Source organism: Melospiza melodia, chromosome 20, assembly GCF_035770615.1.
Source record: "Melospiza melodia melodia isolate bMelMel2 chromosome 20, bMelMel2.pri, whole genome shotgun sequence".
NCBI lineage: Eukaryota > Metazoa > Chordata > Aves > Passeriformes > Passerellidae > Melospiza > Melospiza melodia.
Window position 1 is genome coordinate 6,373,519 of NC_086213.1, and position 19,732 is coordinate 6,393,250.

At 45.1% G+C, this 19,732-nt stretch overlaps 1 protein-coding gene across 1 annotated transcript in view; it reads right to left on the reverse strand.

The window, feature by feature from the left end:
- Positions 1-15,229: 15,229 nt before the first annotated feature.
- Positions 15,230-19,732, reverse strand: part of MED13L (mediator complex subunit 13L) — a 191,893-nt gene continuing 187,390 nt past the window's right edge. The window contains exons 29-31 of the mRNA XM_063173409.1: positions 19,518-19,679; positions 19,102-19,214; positions 15,230-18,085 (exon numbers count right to left, since the gene is read on the reverse strand). Of these exons, the coding sequence (XP_063029479.1) occupies positions 17,953-18,085; positions 19,102-19,214; positions 19,518-19,679 (408 nt within the window). The 3' untranslated portion in view covers positions 15,230-17,952. The remainder of the gene's footprint in view (positions 18,086-19,101; positions 19,215-19,517; positions 19,680-19,732) is intronic.

Consider the following 19,732-nt stretch of genomic DNA (forward strand, 5'->3'; position numbering starts at 1 on the left):
TTATTATTTATTCAAAACCTGTTTAAATCCCCCTCTTTCTGAAACAACCATTTTAAAAATATTAAAACACCACAGCTAAGCTGGGAGATTAAACAAGTTTAAACCTTATCATCGCAGGTGGGATATTAGTCCAATAAAATGAGGAGGGATGGCAGGCTGCATGGTAACTGGAGCCCCTTCTACTCAGTAACTAATCACTGAGAAAGCATTTGGGGAAGGAGGGGGAGAGGGGATGAGGGACTGACACAAACAATGCATCCAGGCTCCTGGCAACCCTCTCTGTTTACCATGGTGATGCACAAAAGGAAGAATGCCACGCAGAGTAGCAGACCTGGATCTGTCCCCATAACACTTGCCCTAGATTCAAGTGCTCTGGGAGGCTGATAATGTGACCTTCAGATATTTTTTCTGATGGGTGATGCGGTAGCTGGACAAGACTGTTCCAAAGCTGTCAAAAGTCAGCACAGTATTTGCCTACATTTTTTCTATTACACATATTTCTTTTACATCTTTAGCTATCAATGCCTCTCTTCCACATTTCTGCTCTTGTACTGAGGCTTTTTAAAGAGAGCCACAGTCTTTCTATGGGCCTTCTTCACTCAGAAGTGTAACTTAATTTAAAGTATTTGAATTAAAACTCATCATAGTCTGAAGTTTTCAGGTGAGGGATGACTATTTAAAATAATACTCTCCTCTCTTGTGAGTAGTGTTTTCTAATAGGCCGTTCATGTTCTAAGGTACTCTAACTTCTGTTTTCCAGCAGGAGTATTTATGGGAACAACTTCAATGTCCTACAGCTGGATCAGCCCTTCCCTTCTGTCCCCAGACTTCAGTCCAGGAGGACCACAAGTGGAGGTACAGCTTGGGGAGCCCCAGCAAGAGATGAGGCACTTCTAACCCTGAGGCAGAAGATGTGCCAAACTGGAGAGCCCTGCACTGCCCAACACCATGGTAAGGAAGGGGTTTATCAGTACAGGTACTTGGCCATCTAAGTGGTGAGATAATCATTTCATGCTAAGAGAAATTACATTGGTTGCTTACAAGTTTAAGCTCTTTTGTCACCAGCGTTGAGACCTATGAAGCTGGTCCCTTTCTGGGGTATCTTTACACAGACACAGACTTACAGTGGAGAGGACCAATGTAAAAAAACCAAACAAAACAAGCAGTGCAAGCAAGATTTTCAGGGCTACATAGTTGTCCTGAGTAAGGGGCAGTAATCACTCAGTGATATTTCAGTAATTCAGGTTCTCCAGCCTTGAGAAGTTTTAGGAGGAAAATTCAACATCCAAAAATCCAAGAAAATTCAAAAATCCATTATGATCTTAAGTAGATGAAGATAAAAGGGCTAAAAATCAGACCACTACTCCTGTCCCTCACTGTTGATTCTGATAAAACTTTTAACCAGAAACTAACACTCCACACTCTCTACAAAGGAGAAGGAAAGTTTTGAGCGCTGGAAGCTGGCTTATTTGAGCTGGACAGGTTTCATCTGGCTATTGTTGAGGAAAACTTTGAGCGCACATTCGTTTCTTTTAAACACAAACCTGTTTCTAACAGAAGTATTTGTGCTTTTACCATGTATCACAGGTACTTAGGCAGGCAGTGTGCAGTGTATAAACCCAAATCATTAAATAGCTCTTGGCCACTGCTTAAAGTGAGACAGGTATCTGCCTGAGCTATATACTTCAATGCTTAAGAGAGGAAAAAAGGGGGGACAGAGTTAATAGAAATCTCAGACCCACAAATAATGCAAGTGTAACTCCTAGAAGGAGAACTACTGAATGGTGCATCCAGAAATACTTAGGAGGAATCTGAAAATAGTAAATGAGGTGCTTTGAAGGGGTCACCAGTGGGTGTGAAGGACAAACACAGTGTTACAGACTGATGGGGGAAACCCTCTAACCTCGCTGGGTTGCCTGAGAGCAGAGCCAGGGGGAGAATAGATCCAGAGCAGGTGTGAGATGGTCCAGATTTCAGGTATTTTTGAACACACATGTAAGCCTGCTGCCCATGCTCCCAGCCCTTGATGATTGCATCTGCCTCTCCTTGTCACTAACACACCTTTTTTGGTGGGAACTGTAAAGAAACATTTAGTTGTGACTGAAGGAACACTGCACCAGGCAGTGTGAGAAGGCTGATTTCGTTGAATTGGAGATTTCCATGAGATTCTAAGGAGTAGCACAGAAATGAATATACAGGGAGGATCCATGTGGGCCACAGAACATCTGATTACTTTTGGAGGGTGGACTTTCTACTCATGACATAGTTCAGGTATGTTTCCAGCTCTCAACTCCAAAGGATTAGAGTGATTCCCCAGAGGCTTGGGGTTGTGTTAGCATTCTTGGATTCTTAGGGGTTTATTTAACCTCTCTTCCACTAAGTATGGCCTCTGCAGTCCAAGATGTTTCGTTTTTCTGAGAGTGACACAGGCAGTTCATCCCCATTCAGTATTCCTATCTCCAGTTAAATTTTATGTCAGGGATAATCATCATTATAATAATAATATATAATAATCATCATCTTCCTATCTCAGCTACATTAGCCTCTTCCTGTATACCAACTTATAATCAATGTAAGTTTGGGATATAATACAATTTTAAAGCTTGCTGCTAAAATATTCTTGCATCAGAGGTGTACAGAAAACATCTCAGTGTGATGTATGTGGCTACATGTCCCCACACTACATTGTCCATTGGTGCCCAGTTTGTACTTTGCAAACAGCACCAGACCAGCCAGTGCTGAGCCTCTGTTCCACTGGCTGCTGTATTTTCAAGTACAACAAAGGGGTACCTTTGATGACCACAAACACAAGTGCTTGCAGTCATGTCTCATTCAAGTCTAATGGCACTCAAGATGCCCAAAAATCAAGTTAATTATATGGTGCACAAGATGCTCAATACTGCCTTCCACTCTCAGGACACAGTCCCAGTATTCTACACCAACCATGTCTTCAGTGAAAGCCTCTTTAAATATGTCTTCTTTAATACAAGTAAAGCAGCTCTTTATCACATCTATCCATATGCATAATCTCAATTTTTTTTTTTTTTTTTTTTTTTTTTTTTTTTTTTTTTTTTTTTTTTTTTTTTTTTTGTCAGACCAAATCCAAAATCCCTCTGGTTTTGAGCATTTATGAAGCTTTAGCACAAAGGTCACCCACAGAACACAACCCAGCCAGCAGCAGGGAGAGCCGGCAGGGAGAGCCCCTTGCCCTCAGCCCTGCTGCAGGTGAAGCCCCAGGTGTGCACAGGGAGCGCTGACAACGGGGGATGTGGGAATGAGATCGGCAAGGGGAGCCTCAGCTTGCTGCTGCCCCAGCATCACACAGGAGGTGCCGCTGGCGTGTGGTTCTGCCACCTGAGGCTGAGGTGTCCCCTCAGCCGGTGTCCCGGTGCAGTGGGGACACAGCATGTGAGGATGGAGCCAGTGTGTCCTGGCGCCTCGAGCCTTGGGCTGCGGCGACACCTCCCGGGAGCTGGCGGCACAGGAGCAGCCCCCACTCCCCTTCTCCACTGCCCCGGCTCTTGTCCGAGCCGCCATTTAGAGACAGACTTTTGATTGTTGACATGGGGTCCAGAAACTTTCCCTATTTGATATTTGTTATGTTCATTCCTCAGAGAAGTAGCCCTTTGTTTTTCTACCAGGAAAACTTCTGATCTTGCACACAAAGCCAGTATTAAGCTTGTAGGAGACAGGATTCTAAGCTCTTTTCTATAGAAGGTACTTGGAATTTAACTGCTAACTGGGTGAAAAATGCTTGAACAGTGGTAGCTAAGAGCCCTTTTTGCTTCTTAACCCAGTCGAAGGCCCAAAACATTTGCCTGTATGGACAAACGCTGGTGCTGGAATTGGATCATAGGGATCAATAAGTATCTGCACACAGCAGGAAAGTTTCTATGCCCCAGTTCAGCCCAAAGACTCCCAAATTATACAAAGCCTTTGTTCTGTTTATGACCTTTGAAAGATGGTGTGTGAGAATGGAGGACTCTGTTGGGGAATCCTTTGGTAAGTCAGCTGTGGTGTGACTGGGTAGGTCATTCCCACGTCAGCCCCTGTGCAGGTTCCTGTCAGTGGTGTCTGTCACACTCCAGAGAGTACTGAGAATGTAAAACCCCTGTCAAAGGCAGAAGCTTCCAAAATCTGAGCAGCAAGGAAGAACACAAAATATCCTTTTCTGTTTCCTGCTGATGACTTGGGCTCACTTAGTAAAACCAAATGCCCTCTGTAGTTCCTCACCCCAATAAGATGCCAGTCCTTTATCAGGAGAGCAGCCTGGTCACTCCAGGACAGAAGCCTCACAGTCCTAGCTGGCTCTTTGTGGGAATTCCAGTGTTTGTACACTAACATAGATCTAAGGATGCACAAGTATCCTGCTAAGCTCCTTTTGTAAGCAAAACCTGGGATTTCACACACTCTCCAGTTGTGGGGAAACTGGCTACTGAGAACAAGAAATGGGACCGACTTCATGTCACTGCAGAGACCCCTCCTGTCAGCACAGTCACATCCTGTCTCCTGAGCACATTTCATTCAGAAAAGAATGGTTCTTGCTACACTTCAGAAACAAATACGTAGCAGTATCATTACATTCAGACTTTAAAAAGCAGACTAAATCATCTGAGTTCAAGCTGAAGTGGGACTTTAAAGTGTTCTGCCAACTTGGATCCTTGTTGTCAGTTGCTGTGCAGTGGGCAGTGGGACAGGACAGTATCTAAGCACTCTCATTACCTTTCTCCCCTTTCTCCCAGAAATGAGTGCTAGAGTTGTAACAGCAAGAGTGTTCCTAGATGCTTGTTTTTCAGTCTCAGCTCTTGGCCATAAGGGTTTTTTTTCCCCTCCTTAACAGAATGGCACAGTCTTCAGCCTCCTCCCCTGGTTCCCATCTTCTTTGGAAAATAAACAGCTCTGATTGTTGTGCACTTGAGATTATGAAAACATCAAGTCCATTAGTATTTGGCAAAGTGCTCTCTCATTTCCTTCTGATGTAATAATTGAGAGAGAGGGAGCGGAGACGGCAAAGATAGCACAAGGCACAAGTTAATGACCTTCTCGCATGTATGTGTGGGCTCTTTGAGAGGGAGCCTTTTCCAAGCCCCATCTCGCCTCCACTCATACTGTTTCAGCTGAAACACTGCTTCAATGTGGCTTTTATTATTTGATCTGATGTCCCTTGGCCAGCCTTCAGAGGCAGCTAAATGGCAGGCAGGTGTGGGGGGCTAAGAGACAAAAAGCAAATGGAGCTAATGCTTCAGCAGGCCTGCTGCACACAGGCCCTCGGCTCCAGCTCTGCAGGAAAATGCCACTGGTGCCCAATTCCTCTTGCCTGCTTTGGTTTCACTCACACATTTAAGTCTGGGGGGGAATGCATGCTGCTTCACTCTCTGAGGGAGATTCTTTGGAAGACTGAAGGTCTGATAAAAATCAGGACGTGGGTGGAATGACTATAGAAAGGGATCAGCTGTAGAAAGAAAATTAACTGAGGTCCGTGGTTGCTACTCTATAAGTGTTGGACTGGCCACCCACTTATTTGACTGCCAAATTTGTGGCTTCACTTTGGGTGCCTAGAGCCAAATTAAAGTGGGATAGATTCCACAGAAGTGTAGTGGAATTTATCCATGTCCATAGTGTTTCCTGCTGGCTTTCTGAAGACTTTACTTTAGTCTTTTGAAGTGCTTCTAGAAGCCTCCAGAGATGTGTAGCTTTCCACATTAGCTTAACTGGAACCTAAGCCAAAAATCTCATCTCATTTTAAAAAATAATCCAAATTTGACAGCTGAAGTTTTAGATTAATACAAGAAAATAAAGATTAGCCTTTGCCAAGTGGTCCCCTTTGAGGGCTCCACCTTGAAGTGACAAGTCCCTGGGCTACCTGAGCTAAAGGGTGATAAGATGGATACTCTTTGAAGCTCAATTCTTCCCTGTAGCAGGTGTCCCTGCTCCCACTGGGTTCACACACTCAGCACCCTGGAAAGAGGAAGCAGGTGAAGGATCACAAGTGGATTTCAGTGGGGTACTCCCTCCTGCAGCCAAGGGTTTCTGTCAAGGAATGAGTGGAGCTCTGAACAACCTGGTCTAATGGCAGGTTCCCTGCCCATGGCAGGGGGATCGAACTGGAGGATCTTTAAGGTCCCTTCCAGCCCGGGCCAATCTGTGGTAAAGGATTACTGATTTCTGTGAAGGATTGACAGCAGTGCCAGAAGGCAGCTCCACACTTCCTGGTGCCTAGAGAAGGAGCCCTTCCCCTTTTCCCCCAAGTAAAGGTATCCACCTCTTCCTTCTGTACCTGGAAGTGTTGCAGTGGGAGAGTTAAGCAAGTTAGTTTGATGTAATCCAAGTCTCAGCAGGTTTGGGCTGGCCCTTGTTTGCCACCACAGCACCCTGGACTTACATGTTCAAAACCAAGCTATGTTCTTTGTGCAGCAGCATTGGAAGACTGCTGGGGGGGGGGGGGGGGTATAAGTTTTACCATCTTTTCACCTCCCATTCAAAAAGGACAAATGGATTATAGGATTGATCTGTACCAGAAGACACATTATTTTTAAAAGCCCCTTTAGAAGGTCCCCCAGTTGGTTTCAGGGTTGTGTAACAGTCCTTTGCCAATCTAATGTACCTTTATATTTGATCATGAAAAATTTCATATCAGAAAAATGCTCTTTTCCAGACCTAGCTGCAAGGATATCTATTTCCTTCCTCCCTGTACATTTCCTCCCCTCATATTTTATACATGCAAAGGCATATACATTCTTACTCCTTTCTGCCATCCTTACATGGCTGCAGTTCTGATTTCATTGATTGCACACACCAGTGTCTGCAGAGCTACCTTAAGTAAGTCGAAGCCGTTGGGAATTCAAGGTGAATACATTTTTCTCCTTCAGATACGTTGTTTTAGTTAAAAGCCATTGCGACTGCTCCATAACAAAACCAGACACAGTGGGCCCCCTTTGTCCGGCTCTTGGCCAAGGTAGCATATATGGATTAAGTGATGAATTGCAAAAAGGCCTAAAAGCCAAGCTGTAACTTCACAAAAAGGCCATTAAAGGTGAGCACTGGCAGTGAAGTGCCCATTCAGAAGGGCTTTTATGACCCTCGGTGTTCCAAAGACACTCAGGAGCTACAAATGGTTCAGGCTCCCAGACTTGCTGCCCAAGTGACACATCCTCAGCTGAACCTGGCTGGGAGAGCTGCTCCTTGCAGGGATGGGAGTGGGACACTGGCACTATCTACACCCAGCAGGTGAGGAAAAGCAACACCTTAGTCCTGCTCAGACATAAGAAGTCATGAATTTAACCTCAAGGTGAAAAAACTGGGGAGAAAAAAAATGAACATAATATGAAAGCACACACTTTTTGGGCTACTTTTACCTCCTAAAATTCATCCTCATCAATTCTGCATAAAATGTAATTTTGTCTCTTCTTATGTATTCCTTCATATGGGTTTCAGTGCATCTATAAAGCATCATAATTTCAATTACTGACACTTCTTTAGGCATGTCTTAGAATTTTGTACAGAGTGGAGGGATTTACATAGCTTAGGTGACAGAAAATAACTCACCTGTGACTGTGATGTGCATATCCTTTAGTGGCATAAAGCTGCTAGAGGTAAATTGTGCCTGAGTTCCCTTACACTCCATATTAATCTCTAAAATATGAAGGAGAATGAATTAAACCTGAGCCTGATTGTTTCTATCAAGCTTTAAAAACACAGTTCATAGAGCAATAGATTCATTACAAATATTTTGATTGCTCCCTGAAAGAAAAACACGCAACTTACTTCTTCGTAGGGGAACTGAAAGGAGTGGTTTGTTGACTTCTTCGTGGTGCTTTGAAATCTGTAATTCAGTGCACTTGTGAAATGTTGGATGATGGTTTGAAATAATTTCAACTCAAAGCAAGTAAATCTACCCAGGCTGGAGCATTTGCTACCCCATACAGCTGAAGTGAGCAGTCATTTCTCACCTGGAATCCACAGCTGAGAGGTGTTTTGGGGCAACTGCAGTTTAGCTTGAACTGCGTTCAGCTCTTGGCTGAGTTTCGTGTTTCAGACAAGACATGTTGAGCGCATTTCTTTCTCCACAGCAGCAGCTGCTTTTCTAGTACTGCTTTTCTGAGATCTGAGCTGTCTTTGCTGAGATCCCCTCACTTGGACCTGCACTGGCCCTTCAACCCCAAGTTCCTGCTTTGGTCCAGTTGTAATGCTGAGCTGAGATCAGCCCTTTCTCTCTTTCTTTGGCTGGAAGCAGCTGGGTGAACTTTTACCAGTTTGGTTACAGTTGTTTGCTGTGATGCTGCTGCTCCTCCATCAGCAGCTCCCTCCCCAGCACCCAGCCAGACACAGGCTCTGCTCAGCCCTGAGGAAACAGCTCCCCTGGCAGCGTGCCTGTGTTTGGGGCTTCACTCTGACATGTCATAGCCTCACACATTGCTGGGGAGGTGTTGGAAAGGCACCGCAGCCTCTCTCTGAGCGGTGCTCTTTAAACTTTCTACTGATTAGGGGCCTTTTAGCACTCAGCTGGCTTTTCCTAATGGATTTTGCCTTTTCATTGAGACTATTTTTTTTGCAGGCGTTGCCAAAGTAAACAGTCACGGATGGCTATTTGGAAAGCAGGGGAGAGAAGAAAGGGACACAGAGTCAGGACTGGTCCAAATGTGTCCAGACAAGCACTATACATCAGCTGATATGTGTTGGGGGCCAAGTGCTGCCAGAGTTAAAATTTCTGGGAAAAGGAGTCCATTTGTTGAGAGACAGGCACAACAGATACAATTGCAAGGTCTTCTCTTGGATCAAAGATGCTATGCCTGAATTCTTGAGCCTTTAGGGGGAGCAGGGTGTGAGCTTGGCATTAATCAGCCCCCTTCTGATTTATTTCCAAAGTTTTGAAGGCAGAGGAGGTGTTTGAGTAATTCCAAGCTTACAGAGTTCAAGCATATCAATCCTTCAGTGCTCTGAAGCAGATAATTTAGCCTTCAGCCAGCTCACTATGTGGGAACCTATCAGGCACTGTCCTAAATGAAACTCCCTTCCTCTGCACTGTTCTGGACAGTGGATATCACACATCTCTGCAGAAGTTCAGAATTTGGTCCAGGCCAACAAAGAAAACTGGGTACAGTGGCTCTGTCCCCAGCTGGATCAGTGTGCTGGTAATTTTGTGTAGGCCCTGGAGGCACTGCAGAAGTGTTTTAGGGATGTAATATATTTATGGCTTGATTTTTTATCAGGCTCTGAAAAGAGTTCTAGATTTTACAGTTCCTTCTCTGCTGCCTTGACACAAAGAACAAGAGGAACAAAGCAGACCTTTTGTGTAGGAATATCTTCTTTCCCTGTCCCATCTCCACACTGATTTGCTCCTTAGTTCAGCTGGCTGCTGAATGTCTGCTCTTCTTCCTCCTCAGATTAACTACAAGAGTTCAGACTTCTCGCCTTCAGCTGGGAGTTGTTCCTTGCTGGAAGCTTCAGCATTTTTTCATCTTACAAAGCAGTGAGAGTTCACCTGGCTCCTTCTGGTCAGATGAGCATAATTCATGGACGGAGCTTGGGCTAGTGACAGCTAGACCTGATCAGTTGTCTCAAATGCTTAGGACTCCTGCAGCCTGCTCTCCCCACAGCAGAGTCACCAGAATGTCCAGGGGCAGGCTCTCATGTGACTTTGATCCATGCCAGGGATGGATTCCAGATGGATACTTCCCCAGAGTTGGCCTACAGGCATGTTTCACACAGCATTGATGGGGTGTTAACGATGCTAAAATTTCAGCCAAGCTCCTCAGACATGCTGGGTTGGGAATGAGGAGAGGAGTTCTTTAATAGAAACCTGATGTAGACCGGGCACTTCTACCTGTAGCACAGCCAGAGGAGCCATCAGAGCACCTGGAAGAGGGAAGTGAAGGTGCAGCCCCTGGCTGTTACCAACCTACTGAAGCACCAGTGGATCTTGGCATTTCCCAAGCCTCTGGACCTGGGATGAAGCCATTTTATGGAAGGTGCAGGGTGGTGTGCAAGTGGTGGCTTGATCGTGTGGGGTCTGGAGGGGATTTGTCACCAGGGGCTGTGAGGTGGCCCAGGGCAAAGGGAACTGAGGGAAGGATCAGGCACATCTCCACGGAGCTGTGGCTGCAGTCCTGCCTCCAGCTCCCTGCAGTGCTCTGGGACACACACAGAGCTCAGGACAGTCCTGGGAAGGGGCTCCAGGGTCTTCTCCCTTGCCCTCAAGTCCTGCCTGATTCCTGGGGTGGGGACATGACACAGGCAGAATAGAGCTGAGCCATTGGGCTGGGCTTGGGCTGCCTGAGTGGCATTACCACACACCTGCTGGGGTCATTTTTGGCTCAGACATCCCACTTCTTTTTTCCTGAAGTGAATTATCCTGATCTGTATCTTAGTTTAGAGGCCATTCCACAGCTGTGTGTTTGGCTAAATGGTTTAGGTTTTGTGTATGTGTGTCTTACTATGAATTACTTCCAGTTCCTCAACATTCTGGGATCTTTCTGTAAGTCTTTGCAGAAGGCTGTAGTTTTTGTTGTCCTAATTAATTTTATGTGATCTTGACTAGAGTTTGCAAACTAATGCTCTGCACTCTGCTGTCTGAGAGCTCAAATGAGCCAGTGGCATTGATTGTTACACAGGCAAGGAGTAGCAAAGCCAAGAGTTTGCCCAAAATCCCACATTGGTTTGGGCAGCTTTAGAGTTTTGATCTTTCCTCTCAATCCCTTTAGCATGCCTTCCTTACTTGCTTATTAAATCTGGAGCTGTTCTTCTGATTAACTGCACCCTTAATAGCTGCAAAGCCATTGCTCAGGAGGCTGAAGGGGTGGGCAGTAGTTGCACAGAAACCTGGAACAGCAGTTCCATTCCATGAGTGCTGGCCTCAGGCACTCTGGGGTTATGCATTAACACTGAGTGCCAGTGCCCCTCACCTGCACAGGCACCTTGGGCTGCCATCTCCAAGTCTCCAAAGGAACAGGGAACTGGAGTGGAGGAGCCCACACCAGGGTGCTGCACATGGAACAGAGGTCACCCCAAATACTCCTCCCTGATCAGGAATCTGTAAACTATAGCAAAGGATTTGTGCTTCCTGAATGGACAGGGGACTCATCCAAGTCACCTAAATAACAGAAGCGGAGAGATTCTGGGAAAATGAGAAAAACATTCTTTCAACTTCTGACTGAATTTGTTTAGGGAGGGAAGGTTATGTTTTGTGGAAAGGGATGTGGGATATTTATTTTAAATAAAAGTAACATTTCACTAGTGAAGGTGCCCAACATCAAAAAAAAAGCAACATAAAGTGCAAAGAGAAGGGCAAACCAGTGATGATGAGGGCAATGTCCAAGCCAAGGAGGGGTGTCCTCTGTCCCTGTTGCCATAAAAGCAACAGGGCCCTTGGTGGTACAAGTTGTTTTCCACTTGGACTCTCCCTGTTGTTTACAGCTCAAGTCACCCTGAGACCAGGCTTGGGCTCATGCAGGTCCCTTTTCTGTCCCCTGCCTGTCCCTGGACACTGAGGTGGTGCAGCAGTGTGTGCCATTGCAGTGTGTGCCATTGCAGCATGGGGCACTGCAGTGTGTGCCATTGCAGTGTGTGCCATTGCAGCAGAACCCTTCCCGACACACCACAGCCTAACAGGGAGAAAGAAATCCAAGGGCAATTACTTGGAACTGAGACATTGCTGAAGCCAGGAGCCCAGAGAGCTGCTCACAGCACCGTTCTTTTAGCACTTCCATGGGCCATTACCCTGCTGGGATTAAGAACCCCCTGCCCTGCCATGCGCACCCTGCCCCATCACCTGCCTCTCCTGGCCTGGCTTTTCCCCAGGCACTAATGAAATTACCACCGAGACTGATTACAAGTGGGGTGGAGCACTTTGACCAATGAACCCACACCTGCTCGCGTGGTTGACCTTTAATGATCCAGCTCTGTAGCTCTGCAGTTTAATTTGGTTTTTTAAAGCCTGGTTTAGGGAGAAGCTGGAGTTTCATTTGCCATCAAAACATGACCCCTGCTGGAGGACCAAGGATGTGACTTTCAGTTATTCCCATGGACAACCCCACACAGAGAACGGCACAAATGTGATTAATGTGATATGATACAGCTGTCACTGGCTGCAGGAAATCACAGTCAACTAAAAAACCGTTGGCTTAAGAAGTCTTCTTATTCACCCAACTCTAAAGGTAAAAAAGTTTTTCTGGATATTGTTTTTTGGTAGGTTGATTGTGATTTGGGTTTTATTTTTGGGGGTTTTTCACGCATGTGATTGTGTTTTACAGAATTGCAGGAACCAGTGAGCTTTCCTGCAGGGCTCTGTGTATTTTTTTTTTTTTAATGGGGGTTCTGGATATCAAATCTTCTGGCAGAAAGTTCTCCAAACACTCATAGTAGCAGCAGTGCATTTGAGGATGTAGTTTGTTCCTAGATTTATACCAGCCTGACATTTTCCCAATGGCAAAATATTTAAATAAAAACAAAGAGAGTGTCAGGCTGGTAGGAGTTTTTTAAACATACGTCTAATTTAGTGTGTAAGGAAAATAAATTCCACTTGTGAGGGCCCTAGGCCTGCCCTGGTTGCCACGTGGGCTGCAGCAGTTCCCTGCTGGCCTGGCTGTGTCTTTTAAAAGGGCCCAGCTGGAGTGAGCATCACTGCCTGGGGAGCAGTTGATGTTGCTGGGTGGATGACAGAGGTCCTGCAGGGGCAGGTATTGCTGAAATGAAACATCTGTCCAACAGGAAAAGGTGTGTGTGCTGTGGGAAGGAACCCACATTCCTGCCATGTGAAGGTGGAGGAGGTGGCTGGGTACCCGGGGCTGGCTAAGAGCTGAAAGCTTTGGGGAACAGAGGAGGTGTCAACAGCAGAGGCTGCTGTAGCATTCTCAGAGCCACATCAGAGTGGCTGTGGAATGGGACCAGACCCTGTGGGGACACCAGAGGGAGCAGTGAATTCCAGTGGGTGTTGCAGCACCACAAAACATGTTCCTGTAGAGAGAGTCCCCACCAGTGCCATGTCCTGCTGGTTTGCTGCAAAGGGTCCCTTGTGCTAAGCTGGTTTTTAACCATGATTCTGAGAGGTTACAATAAGCTCTTCCAGGGAAAAGCTGATGTTTATCAGATAAAGGAGCATGTGCTGTATGGTTTTGGCTTCTATCAGCTGTACTGGAGATGTGTGTCCATGGCTGCAGGGACTGACAGGGCCTGGCCTGTAGCAGAGGAGGAACTGCTCATACAGAATGCCTCAGACTGGAGCCTGCCCTGCCTGGAGATCCCAGCACTGACAGCTCAGGGCAGCCTGAATTCCCAGCTGGCCTCACACAGACACTGGGGCCATCTTCTTCCAGGCCTCTGCAGAGTATTTCAGGCTGCAGACAGCCCTGAGGTTTCCATAGCCCTTGGGATGTGCTGTGGGATTGCTCCTTTGATACCTGGTAGGGGAACAGCCAGTGAAGCACAAACCAGCAGTGCCACATCAACTTTTGTCCAAGGGTTAAGGTTCAAGGTCAAAATAGGGAAGTAGAAGCTGCATAATTTTATAAATCCTGTTTTGTTGTCGAAGACCAAAGCCTTCCTGTTTGGGGATGCAGGACTGTTCCATTTCCACTCTAAATGGTGACACTGCCCATAAACCTCATGTTTACTTCACTATTTCTGATGCTTTCTACATGTGCTGAAACAGCTTTCAAGTGGCCATGACATTTTGTCAAAAATAGAGATGGCAGTTGGGAAAGGAAAAGTAGTTTAATATCAGCCTAATCTTAAAAAGCATTTTCTTTACTGGAGTTAAAGAGCTGAGTCCATCACCACAGTGTTGCACACACTTGTAGATATTCCATTATTGTTACAAATCAACTGAGATTTCAGTTTTTCATTCAGGTCTTCCTTACAGTCCTCATGGAATGGAATATTTAATTGGTAATTTTGTCTGTGAAGCCAGTGAATTAGACACAAAGTAATCTCCATGCAACAAATACTGCTCTGCAGTGATTCCAGGTACTTGCAGCTCTCACAGGAAAAGACCAAAATGTAACTGTTCTGTACAACCTTGGATAGGGTAATTGAACAGTGTCATTTAGTACCATAATTTACAGTAGTGCAGTGAACTAAAAGATACAAGCTTGAAAGTTAAAAAAAAAAAAAAAAAAAAAAAAAAGTAAAATCTTAGGGACTATTTTTGTAAGTATTTGAATTCAGAAGTAAGAAGCACCAAAATTCAAGTGGACAAGAAATAACATCTACTGAGGAAATCCCAAATGGCCATCAAAGAGGCATGGAAAGGAGTGGCAGCTCCTCCATCCAGTCACTGGAGATGGCATGGGATGCTATGTGGGCTCCAGCTATTATGGAAAATGAGTTCTTTCAGGATAATTTTTAAGGGACTGAGCCACAAAGATCACCTGTGAGACACTTGGAGTCTGCAGAAACTCCTCCATTCCCTTTTGCCAGCCAGCACTGCTGTAACAGGGGCTGTCCCTGCAGCCTGGGGTGGCACAGCTGGCTCCAGCCACCCCACATATCCCAGGATGGTACAGCTGGATCCCTCCCCCTTGTCCCAGGATGGCACAGCTGGCTCCAATCCCCACCCCCCACACCCTGGGATGTCACAGCTGTTCATTAAATGTCATTTTTGGCACTTCGATATTTGGGAATGACTGCTAATCCCTGAGTGTCTTGCTCTGAAGAGACCTCCTGGGGAGCAACAGTCCCTGCACCCAGCAGTTACACTTAGCACAGAATCCACAATTAGCACAGAATCTCAGAGTATCCTGAGCTGGGAGGGACCCGCAAGGATCATGAAGTCCATCCAGCTCCTGTGGGCTGGGGATTCTGCAGCTGCTCTGGGAAGCCTGAGGCTGTGGCTCTGGTCCCTCATCCAGGGCTGCCCTGCAGCCACCATGGCCCTGTCCCCATCCCTGTGCAGGGAGAGGGGCCAGGCCTGACCTGCCCCTGACAGCTCCTGTTGGAGACTCACCTGCTGCACATGGAGAAGTTCATCCATCAGTGATGGACCTCTGGGTTTGGATTTGCCCATGGAAAGCAGCCACTGCTCCTGTGGCACTGGATTATCCCAGGCTGCTCCCACCCACCCCTCTGGCAGGATTGTCCATCCTTGGCATCACTGACATCCCTGTCCCCTCACAACAGCCATGGTTTGAAACATTTCATTCCAGTTCCATTCACAGCCCTGGATCTGCACCTTGCAATTCCTTCCTTACAATGTCAAAACTCAGAGCTCAATACAAGAATAAAACTGCACCAACAGTTTCAGTAATTCAATAATTTATTCATCTAAAAAAGTGTGTAAAAGTATATAGCTCTCATCCACAAGGTATATATGAATGACATTTAAAATGGAGGTCTTTTATTATTATTGTTTCTTTTTATCAAAGTCTTTTTTAGTGTATTGTACCAGCGATATACTGTAGATTTAAAATGAACTTCACATTTTTTTGTTTTCTTTCAAATTGTCGGCTATATATAAAAGAAGCTCACTGCAAAATGCTCAGAGGAAAAAAAAAGAAAACAAAAAGAAATTCAGAACTCCCCAGAAATGTACAGCTTTTACATTTAAAAAAGGTTCTGAAATATACATACAAGCATGCTGGACATTCCCCACCCTCCCGCTCCCTTTAGCTCAAACAACTGTAATAATAATTCTGATTTAGGCATGATTTTCCAAAGTTAGAAATAAAAAAAAAAAATAATAACTTTCTTCACTCTGTAGGAAAGCCAGGGCTTGTACATTTCAGATTAATTCAGTAAAAAACTCACAAGTAAAATAATGCATATTTAAGAGAAATATTATACAGAACTTCTCACACTGAAGTACATAAGATTTTTCTTTAAAATCTATTGCCATTCATTTATTTTGCACAAAAACGTATAAATATGTCACCAGCTTCTCTTAACTTAAAAAAATTAAATAAAAGACACCAGATGAAAACTACTCCTTGCTGCCCTTTTTTTAATTTCTAATTTTTGCTTAGAACCAGGTTTGTGGGGAAGAAACACCCCTGGATAAAAACGGCCCATTTAAAAACAATAAGCAAAATAATAATCCAAAGTTCAGATGAATCCTGGGAACAAATAACCCCCAAATGGTAAAAGATTACAAATGTCTACTTTACATTGTTTTCCTCCCCAAGTTAAATTTTTTTATACAAGTTTACAATCTTCATCTTTTTATGCTCTTCAAAAGGCCTTGAGAATTTTCTTTTCTGATTAAGAAAAAATAGTACTGCAATATTTTTAAAGTCAATTTTACACTGTACACATTAGATACAAATGGTTTGATATCAGATTTTTTTAACCTATACATTGCAAAGAGGACACCCACACGGAGGGGTGGAGCAGGGAAGGAAAGAATCCATTTACAGGTTCCTCTCCTGCCTTCACCTTCTCATTACACAAGCAATTCTTTTTTTTTTCTTTTATTATTTTATATAATTTGTTTTAAATGTTACATTATCTCAAGAAAAATACTTTTTAAAATCATAGAATTTCATTTTTTTTAACCAGAACATGAAAGTCTTTTGGAAGAACTCTAAACTTGGTAGTTTTTCTTCACAGCCAGGGGAGGGGTCACCCAGCCTGATCCAAGTGTCTGACCCTGGCCCCCTCCTGCTGCCCAGTGCACCCCCAGAAATGAGGGAATGGGGCTGGAATAGGAACCCCTGGGAGCCTGGAATGAAGGAGTCATAAAAATACTTCAATTAGCCATTAACCTTCCCAATGGCGATCATTTCACTAAACAAAGTAACTTTGCCACCACAGTGGTGTAACTTCAAGTACTAATTTAATGATATAATTTTTAAAAATTATTTCTTTGAAATAATATTCCTATAGTCAGAAAAAATACACCAGATTTGTGACTGATTTAGTGTAAACAAAAACCGTATTTTTGGATATGTACATGGACGAGTCTGCCCAGAATTCAAGGGCGACTTGGCTTTCAGTAAATACTTTTCTAGCATCACTAAATTTACTGGAAATATATTTCAATCATAGCTCTACAATAGAATAATTTGCCACTTTCCACTTGCCCTGAACTGGGCTTTAAAGTATTTTTTTCCTCCCTACCTCCCTCTCACTCTTCTCCCTTAGGTAGTGTTATCCTTCATTAAACACTGGCCATTCCTTGCTTTAACCAGGCTAAACACAGGGGAGAATTCCTTAAAATACAAGATATCCTTACCAGAACACATTTCCCTTCCCAGACTTTGATTGTTATGAGCTTCTTTTGATTTCCAGGTCAGAAGAGTGAGAGGTCTGTAGATAAATAACCCTACAGTGGAACGGAGCTGGATTTGTAAGGTATTTCTACTGTTCCTGGTCCTTTATAATTTAATCCCTCCCCTCCCCAAACCTAAAAATAAATAAAGTATCTCCAGACCATTCATATCTACATGGACAGGTAACAAATGCATGCATTCATCCCAATCCACTCTGACAGGAACTCCAGGTAGACAGAAAACTCCAATATTTATACGAGACTACAACTGTGTGGTTTTGTGTTTGTGGTTTTTTCTTCCTGCAAAGTCCCGGTTTGCGACGATCAAACAACAAAACACCTGAACTGGTCACTACAAGGTGGTTTTTACTTGGAGGGCTGACACTGCTTGTGGGTCTTTATCAGTTCCTAATGCAAAAAGATCCTGTAGTCTTCCTTAAAAAAATAAAATATTAAAAAAAATAATCACGCTGACCAGTAGTTACTGAGCCACCAAACTAACACTGGCTTGAGGTTACTCTGTGTTCACTGTTCTTGGATGTTCTTCTTGGATGTTCCCAGATTTTGGACTGAAGCTGCCAGAGATGTTAATGGGTAGTTTAGTTTTGAACACTGCAGAATTCACATGTGCTTTTGGAGGAACAGAAGCACAGCACAGGACTGGTCTGAAGAGAAGCAAACGGAGCTCTTTGCAGGTCGTGGCACGTTCCCGGGCGGAGGGGAGAAGCAGCCAGAAGAACAAGTGCTTGTGTGTCCTACAGGATGTTCATGATGGCGTTGTAGAGCTGGGTGAGCACCACGAAGTGCACGGGCAGGCAGGAGCTGCGGTCCTGCGTGGCCGGGTTACACGTGAGCCAGGACAGGGCGTTGTACTGCTCCAGCACAAACCTGCACAGGAGGCATACACATCACAGCCTGCTCTGGGGGTGTTATGGGCTCTCCTGGACCTGCACCCTGACAGGGCTGCCAGTGTGTTGGCAAAGGAGGAACCTCACTGAAAAGCAGGAGGGTTCAGCTTCGCTATGTCTGAACCATTTGCACGAAGGCCCTCCCAAACACACACAGACTCTAGACTCACTCTAGTGGTTCAAATGCCACTGCTGTCCAAGCCTTGGGGATTGAACATCTCTGCCTCTCTGGGCACCCTGTGTTTGCTCACACTGTTCCTGTGATCCTCTATCTTATTGCAATTTCTCATCTTGTAACTTGTGTCTGTTGCATCTCTTCCTTTCTCTGTCCAGTGCATTCTCATTTTACTCAATACCTGGGACATCTGTGAGAACTCAGTCCTCCAACAGGATGCAAAATAATATCTTCTAGAATAGTACACCCCCAATTTCCTTAGGACATTCCTGTTCCCTGCTGATGTTTGTTTGTTCACTCGGATGTCCCACACTGTGTGCTCTCATCACACAGATCTGTGTCCAGCCCCCAAAGGTGGACAGACCCCACACCATCCTGAACAATAAAACACACACCCTACCTGCATTCAGGAACAGTGTCTCCTTTGTACCCCAATGCCTGCACAGTAGCATCAGGGAGTGCTTTTATCTCCTCCTACAAATCCATTGGGTTTGGTAAGATAATGGAATGGCACAGCTCAGATTAGATGCCAGGGGAACAGAGCAGTCTGGGTGGGGGGCAAACCATGATGTCCCCCTGGCAAGGTTGAGGTGTTCTGAGTTTGCTTGGCATCATTGAGCACAACAGAGGGAAACCCACAGAATTCCCCCTCAAAGTCCTGCTCTGGCATTTTGGAGGAGGAAATGCCCCAAGACACATAGGGCATGGCAGGGCTAAAACGTGCAGATAAGCAATTGTGATAGGTTGGAAAGGTTACTCTGAAACCACTGAGCTCAGTCCCCTAATGTTTAGGGCAGAAATGAAAACCTAAAAGGTGTTACCTCAAGACATCTGATGTAGTTTTAGAGTCGAGGGGGTGAGGAACTCGCTGAGAATTTCTGGCAGGTAGAAGCTCGTCTGTCTGCGCTACAGAGATGTGGTGATGGAGAGAGGCCTGCGCAGAGGGAAAGAGCAAAAATTAACTTCTCATAAAGCAGGTACTGCTAAAGATTCCCAAGAAACATCCATTGTGAATCACTTCAGGACAGCGTGGGAAGTTGGCAGTTCTGTGTTGAACCACCCATGACCATGTGTATTTCCAAATTAATGGTAATAATTTTGAATAAACAGACTGGAGTTCTGCAGTTCTGGAGTGAGAGGTCTCAGGTTCACTCTGACACCACAGACTCCAACTTAGGCTTTTACAGGCATGGAAACAGCAATGGATAATGAGTGCTCCATGTGGAGTATGACAGACCTTCAGGAAGAGGGGACACTGGTTCTGTGCCTGAGGACAGGAGGACCAGAACCACTGCGGGAGGTTCTCTGCTTTGGCAGTCGACACAAAGTAGCCCAGAGCCAGGGGCTGCTGCTTCAGCTCCTCGGGGGCTTCTCTGGAGAGGAGACGTTCACCTTGGCTCTGCAAGACAGGGAAAAGGCAGCTCTGGGGTGCTGTCAATACAGCCCACTCCT